This window comes from Neovison vison, chromosome 5, assembly GCF_020171115.1.
Source record: "Neovison vison isolate M4711 chromosome 5, ASM_NN_V1, whole genome shotgun sequence".
Classification (NCBI taxonomy): Eukaryota; Metazoa; Chordata; class Mammalia; order Carnivora; family Mustelidae; genus Neogale; species Neogale vison.
The window spans coordinates 46,513,978-46,534,737 of NC_058095.1; the positions used below are offsets into that span (position 1 = coordinate 46,513,978).

At 51.4% G+C, this 20,760-nt stretch overlaps 1 protein-coding gene and 1 pseudogene across 2 annotated transcripts in view; one reads left to right on the plus strand and one right to left on the minus strand.

The window, feature by feature from the left end:
- Positions 1 to 3,523: 3,523 nt before the first annotated feature.
- Positions 3,524 to 20,760, minus strand: part of IGF2BP1 (insulin like growth factor 2 mRNA binding protein 1) — a 41,732-nt gene continuing 24,495 nt past the window's right edge. Inside the window, exons 3-15 of one of the 2 annotated variants that reach the window (XM_044248764.1) lie at positions 19,771 to 19,819; positions 19,184 to 19,235; positions 15,901 to 15,964; positions 13,788 to 14,069; positions 12,580 to 12,714; positions 11,002 to 11,124; positions 10,130 to 10,265; positions 8,499 to 8,621; positions 8,034 to 8,150; positions 7,112 to 7,186; positions 5,928 to 6,059; positions 5,559 to 5,672; positions 3,524 to 4,086 (exon numbers count right to left, since the gene is read on the minus strand). In XM_044248764.1, coding sequence (XP_044104699.1) covers positions 3,994 to 4,086; positions 5,559 to 5,672; positions 5,928 to 6,059; positions 7,112 to 7,186; positions 8,034 to 8,150; positions 8,499 to 8,621; positions 10,130 to 10,265; positions 11,002 to 11,124; positions 12,580 to 12,714; positions 13,788 to 14,069; positions 15,901 to 15,964; positions 19,184 to 19,235; positions 19,771 to 19,819 — 1,495 coding nt within the window. In that variant the 3' untranslated portion in view covers positions 3,524 to 3,993. Of the gene's footprint in view, positions 4,087 to 5,558; positions 5,673 to 5,927; positions 6,060 to 7,111; positions 7,187 to 8,033; positions 8,154 to 8,498; positions 8,622 to 10,129; positions 10,266 to 11,001; positions 11,125 to 12,579; positions 12,715 to 13,787; positions 14,070 to 15,900; positions 15,965 to 19,183; positions 19,236 to 19,770; positions 19,820 to 20,760 lie in introns of both variants that reach the window. The other variant, XM_044248763.1, reaches the window with a different exon arrangement.
- LOC122906607 lies at positions 11,659 to 12,179 on the plus strand (annotated as a pseudogene).

The following is a 20,760-nucleotide window of genomic DNA, read 5'->3' on the forward strand; positions in this document are numbered from 1 at the left end:
CCCAAGTCTATGTTGAAAGATGGCTACTGCTTTGATTCAAAAGTGGCCTCTCAGCCTCTGTCTGTCTGTCTTTGGCACAGAGGAAAACGGACACAGAGCCACCTGGAGTGTTCCCCCCAGTGTTCTCTGGGTTTTACACAGGGTCTTTGCTGCCAAGAGTGAGGCATACCTAAGAATAGCTCCCAACCGCCCCCCCAAAGTGGAGAGCTCACGGGAAAAGGAATAAAGACTGACAAGGACTTGGGGGGTGGGCAGGAGAGGGCAGCAGGGGAGAAAATTCCCTGTCCCTCCGCTCAGCTCTCTCCTACCCAGGCCCTTCTGAGGAGCCAAGTCCAAAACCCAAACCACAAAAGGCAACCAGACCCTAGGGGGATTAAAGCCATTGGGGTGTAACTGTCAGATGCAGGTTCAAAATTAGTGAATCAAACCATTTTGGTCTTTTTTGTGTGTTCCATAGAATTAAAAAATATATCCTCAAGAGATGGTCCTTTCTTAAAAATATATATGTAGCGCACACACACACACACATACATATATATATATATATATAATCTTCGAGTATAAGAAGTGGTTTTTTAAAAGTCGCTTTTCTCAGATCATCCAAATCTCCCAAGTGCTTTTCACGTTGACTTATCTCGCCAAGGATGGGGAAATGGAGGTGATGCGGGGGAGGACACGGAACCGTCCCAAGACCTAGCCTAGGGGTTAAAGGCAGGCCCACCAAGGCAGGTCCTTTATCTCCCCTAAACTTTTAACCACCAAACCATATTCCTTCTGCTTCTGGTAGGGTAACTTTCACAACCTTCCTGCTGGGCAAACGTCAGCGATGAGTGGAGCTGTGCCTAATTCAACTCCTGTTGGACAGTCCCTTGCCACACTTCCTGTCCTCTTCTGGGAGCTCAATCAGCCAAAGGAAAAGGACGTGGGCTTACGGTGTGAAGGGAGCAGGATCCCAAGGAAACTGAACACTGCAACAATCACATTTCAGGTACTGTGGGTGGTTTTTGTTTTTGTTTTTCCTGCTGGTAGTTTGAACCAGATATTAAAGCATGCTTGCTGCTGGAAATTTGCCTTAAATCACCAAATGGCCGATGTCTGAATGTTATCTGCTTCATTTTGGGATAAAGCACAGAGAGCCAGAGATGGAAGTTGGGAGACCCTTTTTTTTTTTTTTTTTTGTGGTTAGGACAGGTGGGAAGCTCGGATTACATTGGCCTGATATTACCCCGAAATGCTCTCCTGCGTCCTCCTCTCTTTGGAACAGACCATTCTGGAGGTTATAAAAGAATGTCACGGGGACAAAGGGATAAGACATGAGCGAGGCAAGAAGCTGTCCCCAATTACATTTCCATACCTCCTACCCTTCCTGGCAACCCACCACCCTAAATTAAGAATTCCTTTAGTTTGGGCCCACTATTAAAATCAATCAGATCAATCTAAAGAAGACAGAGAAGATGGGGGGGGGGCAGTCATCCAAGAGTCGGTCTGCTCCTTGGTCTGTTGACATAGACCAGAAAGAACAGCAAGATGGGACTGAGATGAAAATAATGGGGGGGGGGGACAGAAAAAGAAAGAAGAAAAAAGAAAAAGATGGCAATGACAGACCAGGTGGACCTCTCTTGAGGGTGTGAGAGCAGCTATGGCTCTTCTACCAACGGAATCTTGGCTCCCATATTTCTAGACAGAGAAATAGAATTTGATTTTTTTCAACGGGTATATTTTTTTAGTTATTATTTCACTCCTCGATAAAACGGAGGCAGTATTTTAAAATATCTCAACAGCACCACTGGTGGGGAAAATTGGCAGGGATGCCCTTTAACCAAAAAGGGAAAGGCGGGGGGGGGGGGGCGGACACCAGGGGCCGGCTGCTGGGGTTTGTTGTCTGACCCCCGGAGGCCCACAGCTCCGCCAGGTCTCTGGATCCTGGCAAGCAAGGAGTTTCCAGAAGAGAGGACAGTGGTTTTTAGGAATCTGGGAGTCCTAGATCAGGGCCTCCCCCCGGGCTCGCTCAGCCCCAGCCTCCTCCCCAAGAGCCAGCCCCCACTGCCTTTCCCAAAGGGCCTGTTCTCCACAGAGAGATCCTAAAGGCTTACACTGGCTCATGTTGTAAGAAATTATGAAACATAACTTTCTCGTTTTTCTCTTTTCATTAAAAAAATAAAATATTCAAGACTATCAGCTTCTCTTTTGCTTTGCTCTTCTTTTTTTATATAAAATATCAGCAAGCCGCAAAGAAAAAAAAAGGTTAAAAAAAAAAAAGGTGGGGGAACAAAAAGGAAAGTAATTGCTGAGGTAACTTCATACCTTGAGGTAGTTTACTTCGCGCACAGCATTACCTGACTGACTCCGCCCACGTGTCATGGTTGTCTCGAGATTACTACTGTTGTGGTTGCAGTGTTGGAAGGAAGGGAGGCCACGCATGGGCTCTTCCACATGCAGAGAGGCCTTCCTCCCTTCCCAGCACACTTGATAGCATTGTCCAAGGTAGCTAAAGTGCACCACCTGGCTAATATGCATTGACAATCAGTATATTCGGAGGGGAGGCCTAACCTCATTTAACTGATGGCTGCCGTCTTCTACAAGCGCTGAACTTCCAACGGGATCTTATTGAGCCTGGTAAATTAATAAATTAAGCTTATTTACCCCTTTGTACATAACGCTGCTGGTATTTTGAATTCTGTTCTCAGGCACAACTCTTGTCGTGCCAATGATTCACAGAGGCAGAAGCCATCGGTTAAATAGGCCTCTAGGATAAAAACAGAAGCAAATACTCTCCAATGTACTGAATATTCGTACTACATGCCAGATGATGGGCTTTAGCTTTACTGGAAGCTCAGGGTTGGGTTCCACATCCCACCACCACCAAGGGAACAGTGCCGTGGAGGGGGAGTGCCCCACAACCCCTACCTCTGGGAACCAGCCCTTATAGGAGCACATGGGCTGGAGTGAGGGCACAGTGGCAGCCTTTGGGGCCACTCAAGTCCTCCATGGAACTGAGACTTTATCAAGGGGAGTCATGTCCCCTTCCCAGTGCTCATATCCAATCATTAAAATAGACTTTAAAAAAATATAAAATCTGCCTGAGAATGATGGGAATCAGGGACAGTACAATGGTCATCCCCTATCCCGCTGAGCATTCAGTACCACCCATGTGCACCTAGATGGGGAGAAGGACACGAATGGGGCAGGGAATCTTGGTGGGGATGTCCCGACTGAGTGGAGAAAATTTTAATCATGCCAATTTTTCACCCCGGTGATCTGAACTAGACCAGCCGTAAGGGCACTCCTTTTAAACGTGGATTACTATATATTTTAATCGTATTTCTCCCCCATTCTTTATTCCTTGCTGTTCCTATCGGTTGGTTAGGGAAGGAGCGGAATTAGACTACAGATGCTGGTGTGTCTTCTCCTTTGAATCAGTAACGTAAGCAAAGCAGTGCACTGGTTCCCACTTTTTCTGGTAGCAGTACAGATAAAACAATCCGTGTGACTATAGAAAAAGGCTGTACAGGAACAGGCTATGTCAGGGCATGAGAATAGAGGTATTTTAATCAATGGACCAAGTAGGAGAAGGCTGGAAGGATTTTAGGGTCAAGAAGCAAACCATCCTTTGAGGCTGATTGAAACACCCCTCTTGAATGATTGAAAAAACCTGAAGGAAATTTTATTTCTCTTCCCACTGGGGTCTGACCCACCCTCTCGGTGGGACCTGGAGAACTTACTTCAACAATCCACGTTTAAAAGCACCCTGAGCTAGAATCGCCATGGTGACACCCTGAGGGGCGGGCAGTGTCGGGCCAATGGGTTGGGCGTGTGGGGCCGAGGGATCAGGGTTCCTCACTGGAACGTCTTTTCTCAAGCAAGTGGGCAAACCTGATCTACATCCCGGCCCAAGTGTCCCTGATTCCCACTCATTCTCAGGCCTGCTGGGGAGAACGCGCTCTCGACTTCAGCCTGTTGTCCTTGAGTCGATGTGACAGGGAGTGGGGCTGGTCACTTCCTCCGTGCCTGGGCCTGGTTACTCTGTCCCTTTTGGTGCAGCTGTTTAACTTGGGCCAGGATGTCTCGTATCTTCCGCTGTGCCATCTGCAGGAAAACCAGAGAAGAGGCCAGAGTGAAGACCCCCTTGAGGATCCCCCAAAGGTAAGGAAAGAGCCTGACCCCGGGGGAGAGAGACCACCAGGACTCAGACACTGGCAACAAGCGCAACAAGAAGAGCGAGGGTGAGCGGGACCCGAAGTTTCTCTGCCTCCCTGTGGGGGGGGGGGGGCAGGGAGGGATGCCTGAAGGTGGGGGGGGGGAGCCAGAATACAAACTCAATTCACCAGAATTGAAAAACTGACAATAGTTGCCACACACGCTACTGAACCCCAAACAGAACTCCCGGGGTTTCCAGGAGGATGTCTGGCCGGAGGGTCATCATTCGGGGCACCTCCTCGCAAATCAGACTCCCCGCTACGTGTGCGAACATCTCCAGCCAAAGGGATGAAGTCATGTCCAGACACGGATTTACAAATCAAACGGTGAAACCTAAGCAATGGACAAAAGACCCAAAGATCTGTCTCTTAGAGTCTTTCCCTCTCAAAGGTGCTTCGCTAAGAACCGAGCTCTGCCAGGGAAGCCAAATGGAACAGGAGGCGCCCCTAACCACTGACCAGAATGGCTTCCTTCCATAAACGGAATGCGCAGTTTCCTGGTTCAAGAAAAAGGTGGTGGAGGTGGGGGAAAGGCTGTGGACTCAGGATCCTCGTACTTCCCATGCAGTCGGCCGCACGCAGATGATTTACAGAAGGTTTCCCTGATTCTCATTCTAACACACGAAAAACGCAACCCCCGACACCCCCGTCAGCACTGGGAACATCCTGGCCCAGTGCGTCCTTGGATCTATCCTTCACACTACCACGCAGTACAATGAGGCTGTCAGGGGATTAAGTGAGCTCATATATGTGAGCCACACGGAACGGTGCTCCATGTATCAGACGCACGCAGGAATCTAGGATACTATCATGGCTCTTGTTCTCCGAGGACTGTCATGGGAAGTTTCTCAGCCCAGGCCACACAGCAAAAAGGCCACGTGGGGCCTGAGCTCCAAGCCCTCTGCCTCCAAACCCTCTCTCCTGGTGCTGCACGGCCACACCACATTGGGAACCAAGAGCCGGGAACTGGGGTTCTGGTTCTGGGTTCCTGTCCTGCCCTTGACCGCTTAGGCAGCATGGAGCTTAGGAAGCTGCCTATTCTCTCAACAGAAGGGCTCGTGTCCAGGAGTCCCCCTATCCCTTCCCGTTCCACCGCCAGAGGATTTCAGGGCAACCCCACTACCTTCCAATCAACCTTTTTCTGCCTTTTTGAGATTCAGAGCATATGAACCTAATATCCACCCTCTTTCCAGACTCTGGGGTCGGTCCCAATGCGGGGCAGTGCTGACTGGCCTACGGAAGTAGTGTGGGGATGGTGAGTTCTGGAATGGGACAGCAGAACCGGAAGCAGGGATGGAGGTAGTCACTGTAAGAAAGCCAAAGGGACTGCACTGGCATGAGACGGGGGAGTGCCCTGTGTACCTGGCTGGCATAAAAATGCCCAATGATCTTGACGATGACCTGGTCATTCTCATCCGGAGTCTGGTCTCTTGGCACCACCACCTCGGCCGCTGTCAAATTCTGCAACTCATTTACCTGGGCGGGGTGGGGGGCAGAGAGCAGCTTAGGGTGCTTTCCGGAAAGCACAGAAGGGGGCTGGAGGGAGGGGCAGGAGCCAAGTCCCGAGCAGGTAACTGGAGGACCCGGGAGCCGGGCCAGGGAGGAAAATTAGGTAAAGGAGCAAGTGGGGGTCCTTAGGTCCTACGGGGTAGGGGAGGAGGAGGCCAGGGCAGAGCTGTGCGGTGTGGGCACTGTGACCCAGCATGTCCAACCCTGGCCCTCCAGGCTCACCGTTTTGCCACCTTTGCCAATGACTCTGCCAGCAGCGGACGCCGGCACCCGGATGTGGGTCTCCAGCTTCACTTCCTCCTTGGGACCAAAGAAGTTCTCCTCCTTGAGTTTTCCATAAATTCTTCCCTGAGCCTGAGAGGAGGAGGTCCTTATGAACCAGCGGGCCCCACACGACGGAAGGGAAAAGCAAAGGAACTGCCCGACCGGAGCCCCCAAGGTGCACCTGGATCCCCTTTCGCCCCACAGGCCCGGCTCAACCATTTACACCAGGGGATGCGAAAATGGCCCATGAGCAGCGACCTGTTCCTTCTGCTTCCTTGTAATGCTGGAGAGCCCGGGTACAGTAACTGAACACATACTTCCAGGGACAATTCAGAAGCTACAAACCCCTGCAGGCTCTAGGAGGATCGTGAACAAGGCAGCTGATCAAGTCAGCCAGAGGAGAGGCTGCTGGACAGTCCCCACAGCCTCTAGAGTGTCCCCGGTTCTCTAGCCCTGCCTAGGTCAGGAGGAGCCAATGGGTCGCTCTCTGACTCTGCGACCACCAGTTCAGGGACCCGGCAAAGCAGCAGGACATAAAGAAAGCAAGGAGAGGAGGGAACTGGGCATCAAAGATCTTCCTAAGGGAAACCGGACACAAGAAAGAAGCCCTCAGCCTTCCTTCTGTCCCAGATTTCTATTCACCTTCAGAAGTAAAGAGCAAAGAAGTCAACAGAAATGGAGTCTGATGCCAAACTGACAGCCAGCACCGCAGTGCTGCCCTCGGGCCCCCCTAGCTGGCTCAGTCAGCAGGACAGGAGACTCTCCCTCTCAGGGTTGTGGCTGCAAGCCCCACGCTAGGTGTAGGGGTTACTTAAATAAATAAAAACTTTTTAAAATAAAGTGTTATGTACAGGCGCCTGGGTGGCTCAGTGGGTTAAGCCTCTGCCTTCAGCTCAGGTCATGATCTCAGGGTCCTAAGATCGAGCCCCACGTCGGGCTCTCTGCTCAACAGAAAGCCTGCTTCCTCCTCTCTCTCTCTGCCTGCCTCTCTGCCTACTTGTGATCTCTACCCGTCAAATAAATAAAATCTTTAAAAACTAAATGAATAAAAATAAAAATGAAATAAAAAGATGAAAGTGTTCTGCAGATTTCCATTCCCACCCAACCTCGATTCCTTCCCTTAGAAAAACAAAGATGAGAACCTTAAATTGGGCTTCTGGGGGTCCAGTGATGATGACCATACGAACTTTGGAGTCAGGAGTTTCAGGAGGAGCAATCTAGAAAGGAAAGAACTGGTCAAAGAGGTGCCCCCTACCTCCACGAGCCCCCCACCGCCACCTCAATTCCACCGCCTACTTCGGAGGGCCAGGAGAAGCAAGAACAAAGACCCTGAGCCCCAAGGGCACTGCCCCTGCACCAAAACCGTGGTAAGGACGTGTGCGCGTTGTGTGTGCGCCAGGGACAGTCCCTAAGGAGGGCCTCCGCACCGCCCACCCTCTCAGCTTCCTGGGGAGGCTTCCGTGGGGTCCTGCTCGGAGTGGGGGCCTGCTTGGAGCAGGGGCACAGACAAAATGACCACGGCGAGGAGGGCAGGGACCCACACCGGCAGAAAAGAATCCCTGTGTCTGACCAACTCCTTTAGGACGGCCGACACTACGGGATTTAGGCTTGTGAAGCTTAGCTCTGTTTACTTCGTGTCTCCTCTCTGCACCAGACCCCGGCCAAGGAAGGCGAAAAGACAGCTGGCACCTGCCGCAACCACTGAGCGCCAGGCACTGGCCAACCGGGGGACCCCTGACTGCCTCACTTTGTGGCGCTCGGACTGGGACTGCAGTCATCACAAGGGATCGGGGACTGAAGCTCCAGGGCTGGGGGCCGAACCCATGTCAGTCCATGCCAGAACCTAAGCTCTCCTCCCAGGCTGCAACTCCGCCTGCTCCCTCCCCCGGGAAGGCCAGGAGCCCCAAAGGCCCAGGGCAAGGTCAAATGCAAAGGGGACGGGGACAAGCAGAGAAAAAAGCCACCCAAGAACGGCCCCACAGGGCATCCAGAAAGAAAGGCTGACGGGGTGGAAGCAGAGCGCTCCCCTCTTCCCAGGACCTGGAAGGAGGCAGAGCAGGTCACCTTAATGGAGGCGCTGGCGAAGCGCGAGAGCTGTTTGATGTGCTGTCCCTTCTTCCCGATGATGGCCCCCACCGCCTGCGCTGGGATGAACACCTGCACCGTCTCCTGCTCCGGGGCCTGCTGCCGGGGCAGGGCGTGTTATCACCGGGGGCAGGGCACGGCCTAGCGCCCGCCCTTCCACCCCCCAGGCGAGTGTCCTCACAGAGAAGGAGCCAGGCGCTGGGCAGCCAACATGGGCGACCCGCGCCGGGGCTCTCCCCGGGGCCAAAAGGGACAAGGGACAGTGCTGCCAGCTGCCAGTGCACATGGCTGGGAACACTGCACAAGAGGGGCATCCCAGACCTCCCTTCCCTCCTCCCTCTGCAAATTCCTAAGCGTCAAGCTCCCGCAGGGGACTCAACCCTAAGGGAGGCCGTGGAAGGGCCCACAGGGCCCCCCTCCCCCATCAGGAAATCTTGCACCTACCATAAAGGAGCTGTAGGGAGCAGCCCCAGTGACGCTGCTGGGAGGTGGCGGGACCGCGCTGGACGAAGCTGGAAAAAGACCTACAGCCGCCAGGTTCAGGCCGGGTATGAGATGTGACTGCAGCTGGGGAAGGAAGGTGAGGAGGGAAGAGGTCAGCTCATGCTGCAGGGCCCGGCTGAACCCACAGAGCAGTGCTGGGGCTGGGGGGGTGCAAACACAGCAGAACTGAGTGCTTTTGCACAAAGCCTTCCTGCCCTTCTGGCTCTCTAACGCACACACGCACACACACACACATGGGGAGTGGGGCTGTGAGCAATGGGACATGACCGCTGGATCAAGAACCAGCAACACCAACCAGAAGGGTCAACCAGACCCTCAGATGTCCCATCTCCCCAGTGGCTTATTCCACTAACCCTAACTGCACTGGAAAATTCCCATGAGAAGGCACAGCAAGGACAGATCTCAGTTAGACCTCCAGGGCTCACCTGTTTTCCTGCACCCCACATTCTCACTCTCCTTTTAAAAAAATCAGCTGAGGGACACCTGGGTGGCTCAGTCGGTTGACTGTCTGCCTTTGGCTCGGGTCATGATCCTGGGATCCTGGGATCAAGTCCCACATCAGGCTCTCTGCTCAGCAGGGAGCCTGCTTCTCCCTCTCCCTCGGCCGCTCATCCTCATTCTCAAAAATAAAGTCTTTAAAAATGAACGAATGAATGAAAACTTAATTTTAAAAAATCAGGGATGCCGGGGCGCCTGGGTGGCTCAGTGGGTTAAAGCCTCTGCCTTCAGCTCAGGTCATGATCCCAGGGTTCTGGGATCGAGCCCCACACATCAGGCTCTCTGCTAGGCAGGGAGCCTGCTTCCTCCTCTCTCTCTGCCTGCTTCTCTGCCTACGTGTGATCTCTGTCTGTCAAATAAATAAAATCTTAAAAAATAATAAAAATAAAAATAAAAATAATTTAAAAATCAGGGATGCCTTCCGCTTGGGTCATGATCCCAGGGCCCTGGGATCGAGCCCCACATCGGGCTCTCTGCTCTGCAGGAGGCCTGTTCTCCCTCTCCTACCTCCCCTGCTTGTGTTCCCTCTCTCTCACTGTGTCTCTGTCAAAAAAATAAATAAAATCCTTTAAAAAAAAAAAGTTAAAAAATCAGATGAGGAGTGGCTGGCTGGCTCAGATGTTAAGCGTACAACTCTGGACTTTGGCTCAGGTCATGATCTCAGGGTTGTGGGATCAAGCCCCATATTGGGATCCACACCCAATGCAGAATCTTCTTAGTCCCTGCCCCCCTCTCTCTGCTTCTTCCCCTGCTTGCCCTGGCTCTCGTGCCCTCTTTTATCTCTGAAATAAATAAGTAAAACCTTAAAAAACAAAGGAGATGAAAATTATGGTCACTCTCCTCACTGAAGGACCCACAACAGCAATTTTATAGAAGACCACAGACCTCAAAGCCCCTGATGAAACCCGACCCACACCTCAGGCATCAGATCAAGAATCTCTATTCATTAAACCTCAAAGATCTGGAGGACTGGAAATCCAAAGGCGTGTGGCCTGCCCACCCCACGTGCAGGACCCCTTCTTCGGTGCCGCAGGCCCAGAGCGTCAGGGGAAGCAGCGACACCGGGCACTCACACTCATGGCGGCCACGTCGTTCTCATAGGCCTCCCGAACCTTCTTCATGATCTCCTGCTCGGCCCTGCAGCAGTTCTCGATGGCCCCCTTCACAGTGATGGTCCTCTCGGGATTATAGAGGGTGAGGTCCTGCAACCTGGCGGGACAGCAGGGCTGCGTCACCCTCCCACCAGCGAGAGGCCCCTGGCTGGGCACCAGCCCCAGACACAGCTCCTGTAGGTTGCGTCCCTGTCGGCAAACAGCTCCCCGTCTCTGGCTTTCAGTCTGTCACTGGGGCAGGGCAGGGGCAAGCCAGGTACAGAGAGAGGAGAACACCCGACTGAAACCCCCCCGATTTGCGAGAAGCCCGATCACAGACCGCTTTTCAGCACCGGTAAAGCAAAGAGGACGCCAGTGGTTCTAGGCGACCCATCTCCTACGCTTTCAGAACGGAGTGAATCTGGGATGAAATGCCGAGGCACACAGTGCTCACGGAAGAGGTTACTGGTCTGCCTGGCTCTGGTTCTCCCGGGAGGGGCGGGCCAGGACACAGGGGAGCACACACTTAACCCTCAGAGTGGGGCTGGGTCGGTCTGCTTCTCGCAGCCTGGCAAACACGCCTGAGACTGCCATCCCCCTCCCTGCCCCACCCCCAACCCTGCTGCAGGCTCTCCGAGATGCAGGCCTCAGGCGTGATGGGCAGCCCAGAGGACGGAAGGATGTGCTCCAGCAACCCCAGCCCTCACAGAGATAACCAGTCTTTGCCACTTCACTGATCATGCTTCCCTAGGGCAGAAACTGCATCCAACTTACGGCCCCAGTATTAAGGCTCACTAGTGACACACCGCCGCCCCCCAGCAGCCCCCTCACAGAGAGGTAACTGGGAGCCTTACGAGGAGATGGTGATCTTCGTCTCTGTGTCCTGCTCTACTTTCTTCAGATTGCGCCCTTCCTTGCCAATGAGACGCCCCACAAAGTTATTATGGGCCAGGATCTTCAGGGGAACCTCGTCAGCCCTTGGGAAGGAGGGAGAGACAAGAGCTGTTAAACGGGGGGGCCACGCAGAGACTTGGTCAGCCCGCCACTGCAGACATACAGTTTCCAGGACCAACCACGGCACAAAACTACTTTTGAGGGGCACCTGGGTGGTTCAGTGGGTTAAGCCTCTGCTTTCAGCTCAGGTCCTGATCTCAGGGTCCTGAGATCGAGCCCCACATCGGGCTCTCTGCTCAGTGGGGAGCCTGCTTCCCTTCCTCTCTCTGCCTGCCTCTCTGCCTACTTGTGATCTCTGTCAAATAAATAAGTAAAATCTTTAAAAAAAAAAAAACAAAAAAACCCCTACTTTTGAAATGATTATGAAAATCAACAAATTGGTGGTTGCTTAGTTAGTGCTAGAGAAATGGGGAAGCACGGACGAGCCACCAAGGGGCATGGGGACTACCAGAGCAATGGCCGTGCTCATTATCCTAATTGGGGTGATCATTTCAGGGGCACGTGCATATTAATACTCATTCAACTGTTTACTTTAAAATAGCCACCCCACAGCCTTTTGGCCGGAACCGCCATCTTCCAGTAATTTGCCAAAATGACCAACGCAAAGGGAAAGAGGAGAGGTACCCAGTACGTGTTCTCTAGGCCTTTTAGAAAACATGGAGTTGTTCCTTTAGCCACATACATGCAAATCTACAAGAAAGGTGATGTTGTGGACATCAAGGGAATGGGCACTGTTCAAAAGGGAATACCATGGCAAAACTGGAAGAGTCTACAATGTTACTCAGCATGCTGTTGGTATTGTTGTAAACAAACAAGGGCAAGATTCTTGCCAAGAGAATTAATGTCCGCATTGAGCATATTAAACATTCAAAGAGCCGAGATAGCTTCCTGAAGCGTGTAAAGGAAAATGATCAGAAAAAGAAGGAAGCCAAAGAGAAAGGTACTTGGGTTCAGCTGAAGTGTCAGCCTGCTCCACCCGGAGAAGCACATTTCGTGAGAACCAATGGAAAAGAGCCCGAACTGCTGGAACCCATTCCCTATGAATTTATGGCATGATAAATAAAAAGAAAATAAAAGACCTTAAAAAAAGAAAAAAAAAAAAAAAAAAAAAAAAGCCACACCACAGAATTCCATGCCGCGTTAGAAAGAATGAGGCAGGTGATTAACTGCTGATCCATAAATGAAAAAAGCGAACTACAGAACACGTTCACTACGGTCCTGTTTGTGCTGGAACACGTACAAGGGCCCACGCACACCTGTGCATACGTACGTCCGTGGACCAACGCGCGCACACGCACGCCTGTAAATGCACAGAATCACTAAAAGGGTACACGGGTGTAACTTGTAGGAAAAAGGACCTCATGTTTCAGTTTATGTCTTGTCTCCTCTCTATCTCCACATTCTTGTGAATAAAGTGTGTCAGAGCAGAGGAGGGCGGCCATCCCCTCCTCCTGAGAAACGCTGAGTGAAAGCCTTACGTTTTGGTGTCCTTGGCTTCCTTGTGCATGATCTCCAAGATCATCTTACAGGCAGACGAGCAGCCCTCCGGGGTCGAGTGGACGCTGATGGCCTTCTCCGCAGCACCTGCGTTCTCCTTCCTGTGCACGTCTATCCTGAGGACCACAAGGTCAAGGATAGTTAGGGGTCCCCGGTGAAACCCAGAGTCTTCTTCACCCTCCTGGCCACCTCTCCTCAACCCAAAGTCCAGAAACGGCTCTTAGAACAAGTTCAAGTGCAGAAGTGGGAAGGGCAGAGAAAGGTTCAGGGGAACCTGGGCCGGCCCACTGAATGAGTGAGGGACAACAGTGGCGTCTGGCATGGGAACACAGGCTGGCAATCAGCAGCCCACAGCTCTGAAGCTGCATTTCCTCTTCAACACTGGGTGCCCCCCATGAAACAACTATAAAGGGAAGGCACACTATTCCAAATTAAAAGTAAATAATTAAGGATGCGTTTGGAATAAGGACATGATGTGAGCTGTTCTTTTCCAGAGTACCCTGATCAGCTATAAAGATTAGAGAAGAGGGGTCAACTATATGCAAATTTAAAAAAAAAAAAAAGTCTGGGATGCCTTGGTGGCTCAGTCAGTTGAGCGGCGGCCTTCGGCTCGGGTCATGAGCCCAGGGTCCTGGGATTTAGTCCTATATAGGGCTCCTTGCTCAGCGGGGAGCCTGCTTCTCTCTCTGCCTCTGCCTGCTTCTCTGCCTATTCGTGCTGACAAATAAATTAATACAATCTTTAAAAAAGAAAAAAAGTCCAATTTTAATAAAGAGATTAGAGGGGTAGCAGTGGTGGAACAGGAGATGGGGCAGGATGGTGACCTATCACTGAGGGCTGGCTTTGGCCAGGCTGCCCATCCCAGGGGCCACCAGCAGACTCCGTGGCTGACTCACCCAGACTCGGTCTGCCTGAGGACACTTCCTACAAGAAATTCTAGAATGCCTCCTACCAACAATGATGTGGCCCAGCCACTGCCAGCAAATGGCATGCCCCAGGTCCATTCAACTCCCCAACAGCCCCCACCTTTCCAGGAGGCTGAGATTGAAGCAGTGACCATCCCCCTTCCCCAATGAAGAGAAAAAGGAACACATTCCAGGAAACATTTCCTGAAAGGTGTATACTGAGACATGCCCAGTGTGCAAACAGGAGGCACCCCAGCTCCCACTGCCCCGCAGCCAAGACTCACTTGGACTGGGTCTGTTTCGTGATGTTTCGTATGGTGGCCCCCTCCTTGCCGATGATAGCACCCACATACTGGGTGGGCACCAGGAGCCGCAGGGGGATATCCACTTGCTGCTGCTTGGCTGGGGCCCCCGCTGCCACAGGGGAGCCCTGGCGGGGCTGACCCCGAGAGCCAAAGCCGCCTCGACGCCCATTCTCAGGACCCTGTGCTATCTGCTCGTCAGGAATGTAGGAGACCTTCAAGGCATGGTTCTCCAGCTGGTGGCCATTCAGCTTCATGATGGCTCTGAGGACAGAGGGAGAATCTACTGGTCTTTCCAGTCCACGCCCATCACACCAAAGGCCCTCCAATGTGTGAAGCACTCTGGGGTACAACTTGGAACACACAGAAAGCAAGGGAGATGACCACCTACCCGCCACTCCCACCTCCACCTCAGAGAATTGTCCAGTCTAAATGGCTGAAAACATCAAAGGGAAACCTAAATAAGTTCTTCTCAATGAATTTCGAAGTGGCTTATTAGTTCCAGCCAGAACTACGTATCACACGTTACTCTGAGAACCACATGCGATTCGCGGTAAGTAATTAAATATAATAAACACATGATGAAAGAAGAGACTTGTTTTTACACCTGTTGAGTCTGAGCCTGGCACCTTCCATACCTGAGGAAACTGTTGCGTGAGGGGAGAGGGAGCTGGAGACAGAAGGTCCTGCTTAGAGTTTGGAAGCTGGAGTTTAAGTCTATCTGGAATGTCTGAAAAAATCAAGCTTCCTCCTGTCCCACAGCAGCCGATGCAGGTCAGAAATGTTAACAAGGCACCAACAGGCCGTGGGGAGTAAGCCGGTGCTGACATGACCTTTAGAGCCAGGCTAAGGAAGAGGCAACAGGGACGTCCAGAAAATTCTGAGCTCAAGAGCCACTTAAAAAAAATGCAGGCATGGGGCACCTGGGTGGCTCAGGGGGTTAAGCCTCTGCCTTCAGCTCAGGTCATGATCCCATGGGATCGAGCTCCATGTCGGGCTCTCGGCTCAGCGGGGAGCCTGCTTCCCTCCCTCTCTTTGCCTACTTGTGGTCTCTGCTAAATTTAAAAAAAAAAAAAAAAAAAGGCGGGCAGAGTGCCTGGCAGGTTGTCAGTAGAGTGTGCTAACTCTTGATCTCGGGATCCTGCATTCGAGTACCACGTTGGGTGTAGAAATAACTCAAAAAATAAACTTTAAGGGGTGCCTGGGTGGCTCCGTGGGTTAAGCCTCTGCCTTCGGCTTGGGTCATGATCTCAGCGTCTTGGGATCGAGCCCGGAATCGGGCTCTCTGCTCAGCAGGGAGCCTGCTTCCCACCCGCCCCCCGCCTGCCTCTCTGCCTACTTGTGAGCTCTCTGTGTCAAATAAATAAATAAAATCTTTTAAAAAATAAAATAAATAAAATAAACTTTAAAACAAAATAAAGAAAAACAAAGAAAATAGGATTTGAGGAAGCGGTTGGGATCCATGTACCACCAGCAGGCTAGAGGCAGCATGCTGAAGGAACAGGAAAGCTGTCAAAAGCCCAATGTTGCAAAAAGCCCATTAACAGGTCAGATATGAACAAGTAAATGCAGACTGTACAAAGTCCGTCAGTACCAGCAAGTGAGAAGTGTAACTGCTCAACCAAAGGGCTTAAGGAGCTAGAAAGCATGCGTGTGACGGGACGAACTGGACCCTTCAAGAGCAGAAACTGGGCTCGCGGAATCACCCGCAAGAAAATGTCTGCCCCCCCCCCGCCCCCCCCTCCGCGCCACATCAGAACACGTACAAATCCCTTCTGTGAATCCCGCAGTTCCACCTCACTAACACTAGATGGCGCCTTCAACACGGCAAAGGACCCTGCCAGGGCAACTACACATCCCAGAGAAAGCCCACCTTTTCTCCTAGAGATTTCCCACCTTTCCTGGGAAGGTCTCTCTGGGTCTTTTCCTGTCCATGATTTGCTATCAACCCTGATGAGTTTCTGAACCCTTGAGACCCGTGAACCAAAAAAAGTCTGCGACTGGCTGTCACCATAACAGAACCGAAGCAGGCACTCTTGCCTGCCTCCAGGTGCCCCATGAAGACCCTCCCCACCCCACTTTCCAGCCCACTCACTGCCTGGTCTGTTCCCGGTTGGAATAGGTGACATTCACCACCGCCGTCTCACTCTCGGTGTTCACTGGGGGAGCAAAACAGAGTCCAAGGTTAGAGCAATGCAATCCGGAGATGCCACCAATGAACCCCAAAGTGTCAAAAGCTCATCCTTCCAGGTTAGAAGACATTGAATGTGTTGGAAGAAGGAAAGACCTGAAAGACAAGGCAAGCTACCCACCCTTGAGGCCAGTCTCTCCAGAACTAGAAAATTCAAATTAACCTTTTTGCATTTTCCCATCTGTGTCTTCCTCTAAATTTCCCCCTGGCCAGCACCTCCCAGCCCCCGACCCCACACTGGGCAACCAAACGGTGCGGTCAGCACAGCAGTTAGGCAGCAGGGAGAGCACACACACCGGGTCTGGGATTTCCCGTTTATTCTTGGGAAGTTAAACTTTGTCAAAAATCCACACACATGGGCGCCTGGGTGGCTCAGTGGGTTAAAGCCTCTGCTTTTGGCTCAGGTCATGATCCTGGGGTCCTGGGATTGAGCCCCACATCGGGCTCTCTGCTCAGCGGGGAGCCTGCTTCCCCCTCTCTGCCTGCCTCTCTGCCTACTTGTGATCTCTGTCAAATAAATGAATAAAGTCTTTAAAAAAAAAAAAATCCACACACACAGTAAGATCAGCAATTTACGGAAGCAAACATCCCAAACATGGTCTGTAAGCATATGGCAAAAAGACCCACTTCCGCTGCAGACCATCCTCAAGGACAGAGAGACCACAAGTAAGCTATCATAAACTAAGCTAAACGGGCAGAGGAGTAGCTACTAGGGAACTGAGGGGTGGCAATTTCCTGACTCCGTCTTCCACACCTCTTGGCAGTGAAAATGCACACATTCTATCCAGCATAAATAAATTCATGGTGCCTGCCATGAATCCCATCCAATCCTCTGTTCTTACCATGAAACCTCTTGGTCTTCATTCATTTGATTCTGCCATATACTCTTTCCTACAGGGAGAGACTGGGATGGACAACAGAATTCCAGGCGATCTGAGGGCATGTTTCTTATTTTAAATTAGTAAAATTAACCTGTCTTGTGTCTGTCTTTTGATTCGGGGTTCCCTGGGCCAGCTCAGCCCTGGGGCGGAGGACAGGGACTAAAACCAAGCCTCTGTCCCCCTCACCCTGAGAATAACAAATGCTCAGCAGAGAGCACTCTAAACCCCTCTGGCCTTCATCCGCAGAGCTGCCCCAGCTCAGGGGTGAATGAGGGAGAGTCCACAAGAACAATCTTGCCCATTAAACTGAAACACCATAATGAATGAAACCAACAAAGGCCCTGCCTTCTTGGAGCTTACATTCTAGCGGGAGCAGACAACACAAAGCACAATAAGCAAATTCTCTAGCCTATCAGAAGTTGATGAACGCCATGGAGAAATGTCAGTCAAAGTTAAAGGAGGTGGTGGGAAGAGATGCATTTTAAATAGAGTGGACAGGGGGCGCCTGGGTGGCTCAGTGGGTTAATAAGCCTCTGCCTTCGATTCAGGTCATGGTCTCAAGGGCCTGGGATCGAGCCCCGCATCGGGCTCTCTGCTCGGCAGGACGCCTGCTTCCCCTCTCTCTCTCTGCCTGCCTCTCTACCTACTCGTGATCTCTGTCCATCAAATAAATAAATAAAATCTTTTAAAAAATAAACAAACAGAGTGGACAGAAAGAACCTCACTTAGAAAGTGACAAGAAAAGACTTTCTCTGTTGTCCAGCAAAATCAAACATTTCCTGTTCTGTTCTCTCCAGGGAGCCGGTCTCCCCTTCTCATATGATGTGTTAGAGCTCCCCAGTGAGCCGTGGACAGATGTAAACTAGCTGGGCCTCGGGACCTCCCTCCCAGCACAGCTCACGCTGAGGTCCCCAGCCAGCGCTCATTCTGGCTGTTTGTCCAGGAGTAACTTAGTCATTAGTCTAACACGCAAGCCATACGGGGCAATGGTTATCCGTGTGTCCAGCTGGGTCCCGGCATTTACGATAAAAAGGCAACCTACACGATCAGAGCAGGAGAACACACTTGATGGACTCAGCACTTCACCTCTGCACAGGCTGGTATTATAATCTACAGTGATTTCTAGATTGCGCCTTTCCACAGAAAATGGAGATAAGCGCTTAAATCTCAACGGGGTGATTTCTTTACGTTTCTCAGAAAAATACAAACTCCAACTGTATCTTCTCGGAATGGCCAAGCTCTACCTTGTATCCATCCAGCCAAAATCATCCTTATTTTTGCTCGTTTCCTCTTAAAATTATTTATAACTTTTTTTTTTTTAAAGGTTTTATTTATTTATTTGACAGAGAGAGATCACAAGCAGGCAGAGAGGCAGGCAGAGAGAGAGGAGGAAGCAGGCTCCCTGCTGAGCAGAGAGCCCGATGTGGGCCTCGATCCCAGGACCCTGAGATCATGACCTGAGCCGAAGGCAGCGGCTTAACCCACTGAGCCACCCAGGCGCCCAAAATTATTTATAACTTGAAGCAATGGAGAAACCTCAGAAATCTCAGCAAATAGTGTATGACCCAGACCTCTTAGTATTTCTTCTGAAATAATAAACACACTCTTGAAACACCGCCCCCTGCCCATCGCCATGCACCCAGTAATAAAATACTTGCAGACCATCAGAGCTTCTGCAAAGAGATAACCAATTACTACTCCAGCCAAATATTAAGAATCATGAAGCTTTTAAAATGCAGGAGCTGGGACGCCTGGGTGGCTCAGTTGGTTAAGCGGCTGCCTTTGGCTCAGCTCATGATCCCAGCCTCCTGGGATGAGTCCCACATGCGGCTCCTTGCTCAGCAGGGAGCCTGCTTCTCCCTCTGCCTCTGCCTGCCACTCTCTCTCTCTCTCTCTGTGTCAAATAAATAAATAAATCTTTAAAAAAAAAAAAAATGCAGGAGCTGCAGACTTCTTTGGGCTGAGTGCCAATTTCCATGCCCATACTACTGCTCAACTCTTCAGACCTCTCTTTCGACTGTGACTGACCCCTGAGAGCCTGGGACCCCAGGCAGGAAATGGGTGACTTTTGCTCATTAAACAGGGAAACCCGCTCCAGAGAGAAGCAGCACAGCCAAAGCCAGGCCGACGTGCCTACCTCCCCCATGTGTGTATCTCCCTTCATGCCATATTCTGTCTGTCTGCCTGTCTGCTTTTGGTACGCCAGGTGGTTGTGGTCATGGAAAACGAAGCAGAGCAGATCCCCCAAACTGCTCCAGCATGCGCCCCCCGCCCCGCCCCACTGCTCATGGCCTCTGTACCCTTACCTTGCTCGCAGTTCTCCACTGTACCGTACTGAGCAAGCAGGCTGTCCAGCACCTAGGGGCATGGAGGAAAGAGGAGAGGAAGGCTACTCTGAGCATCCCAGGAACTGTTCACGAAGCTGGCCACCGGCCACCGTCACCCCAGAGCACGGGGGCACAGGCAGAGCCTCAGGAGGGGACTGCATAGTATGACCTGCTGGATGTACTCTTTGTAGGGTACTAATACTGCTGGTAACTTGTCGAGGTATCTTCGCAGAAATGCACTTGAGCACAACTAAAAGGCATCCAAGGGCCTTTCTGGAAGAAGATTTGGGCCTCTGGGGTCTACGTCTGGGGCTCAGAGAACACCCTACCCACCTCCCCAATGCTTCTCCTCATAGGGACAAGCCCAAAGGGCTAACCTGGGGAGTCCCAGGCTGTGGAGGAGACCCAACCAACCTCCCTCAGCACTAGCATCCCTGGCAGACCCCCACACCACCGGGGCGGGGCAGGGGTGGGGATTCCCCAGTCATCTCTGCCAACTCAGACTGGCCTGGACTTCCTTTCCAGTCTCCACTTCCCCATGTCTTGCGTTGCCCCCAATCACTTACTTCCCAACGGAGCTGGGGTGGGATATTTCGAATCTGAATTTTCCGACTCCTGAAATCAGAGGGAACAGGATTAATGGTCATGAAGCTCTGGATGCTTTAGGGACCTACGACCTGGCAGTGTTTAACCCCTGTGTGCGTCTTTATCTCCCTACCTCCTGTTCAACACCAAAGTTGGAAAATCCAACAACGATAACCTCTGAGAATGAAGATCTGGGAGAAGTGCCTCACTTCCCAAGGTAAAAGATCAGTGCAGCCACTGACAGGAAGACTAAGATCAGAGGCCCGAGGTATCAGGGTACCATAATCCACCCCAAACCAAACCTGCTTTGTTTGTTCCTCCACCCAGGTCTCTCCCTCTCTTACCTTCACTAACCACCTATTTTCACCTCTTACCTCCCACGGAGGTGTCAACGTTTCAGGGACTAGGAATCCAAAGCTGCTACAGAGACATCATTCATTAATCTGATACCCATTTAACTGTGCCTAGTTCAAGCTGTACTTTGTTCTAGATACTGGCAACACGGTGACAAACAAAAGAGACAAGGTACCTGGCCTCAAGGTGCTCACAATTTATTGGGAGAGACATACATGCAAACAACTGACAGCAGGCTGGTAGTACGGCAGAGCTCAGTGTTTCTGATGCAGGTATGGATTTAAATCTCTGTTCCACTTAAGAGCACTGATCTTAAAATTATTTCACTTCTATGAGGCTCACTTTCCTTTCTTTGTAAAACAGGGATAATACCTATTCACAGGGTGGTTTCAGGTGATGTTAGATAGTATCAGAGCTTAGCAAAGGGCTTCAAGTACTTAAAGAGCAGTAACAGCCGCTCCTGAAATACTAAGGCGGAAACACACCGACACGGCATCAGGACCGCCACCTTCCCTCCTTCCAGATGCCTTCTCTTGTCTCCTTCCCATGTTTCAAATACCTCTTAAAAGTGTAATCTTCCCCAGGAAGGCTTTCAGGTTCAAGGTTGATTCCCAGGG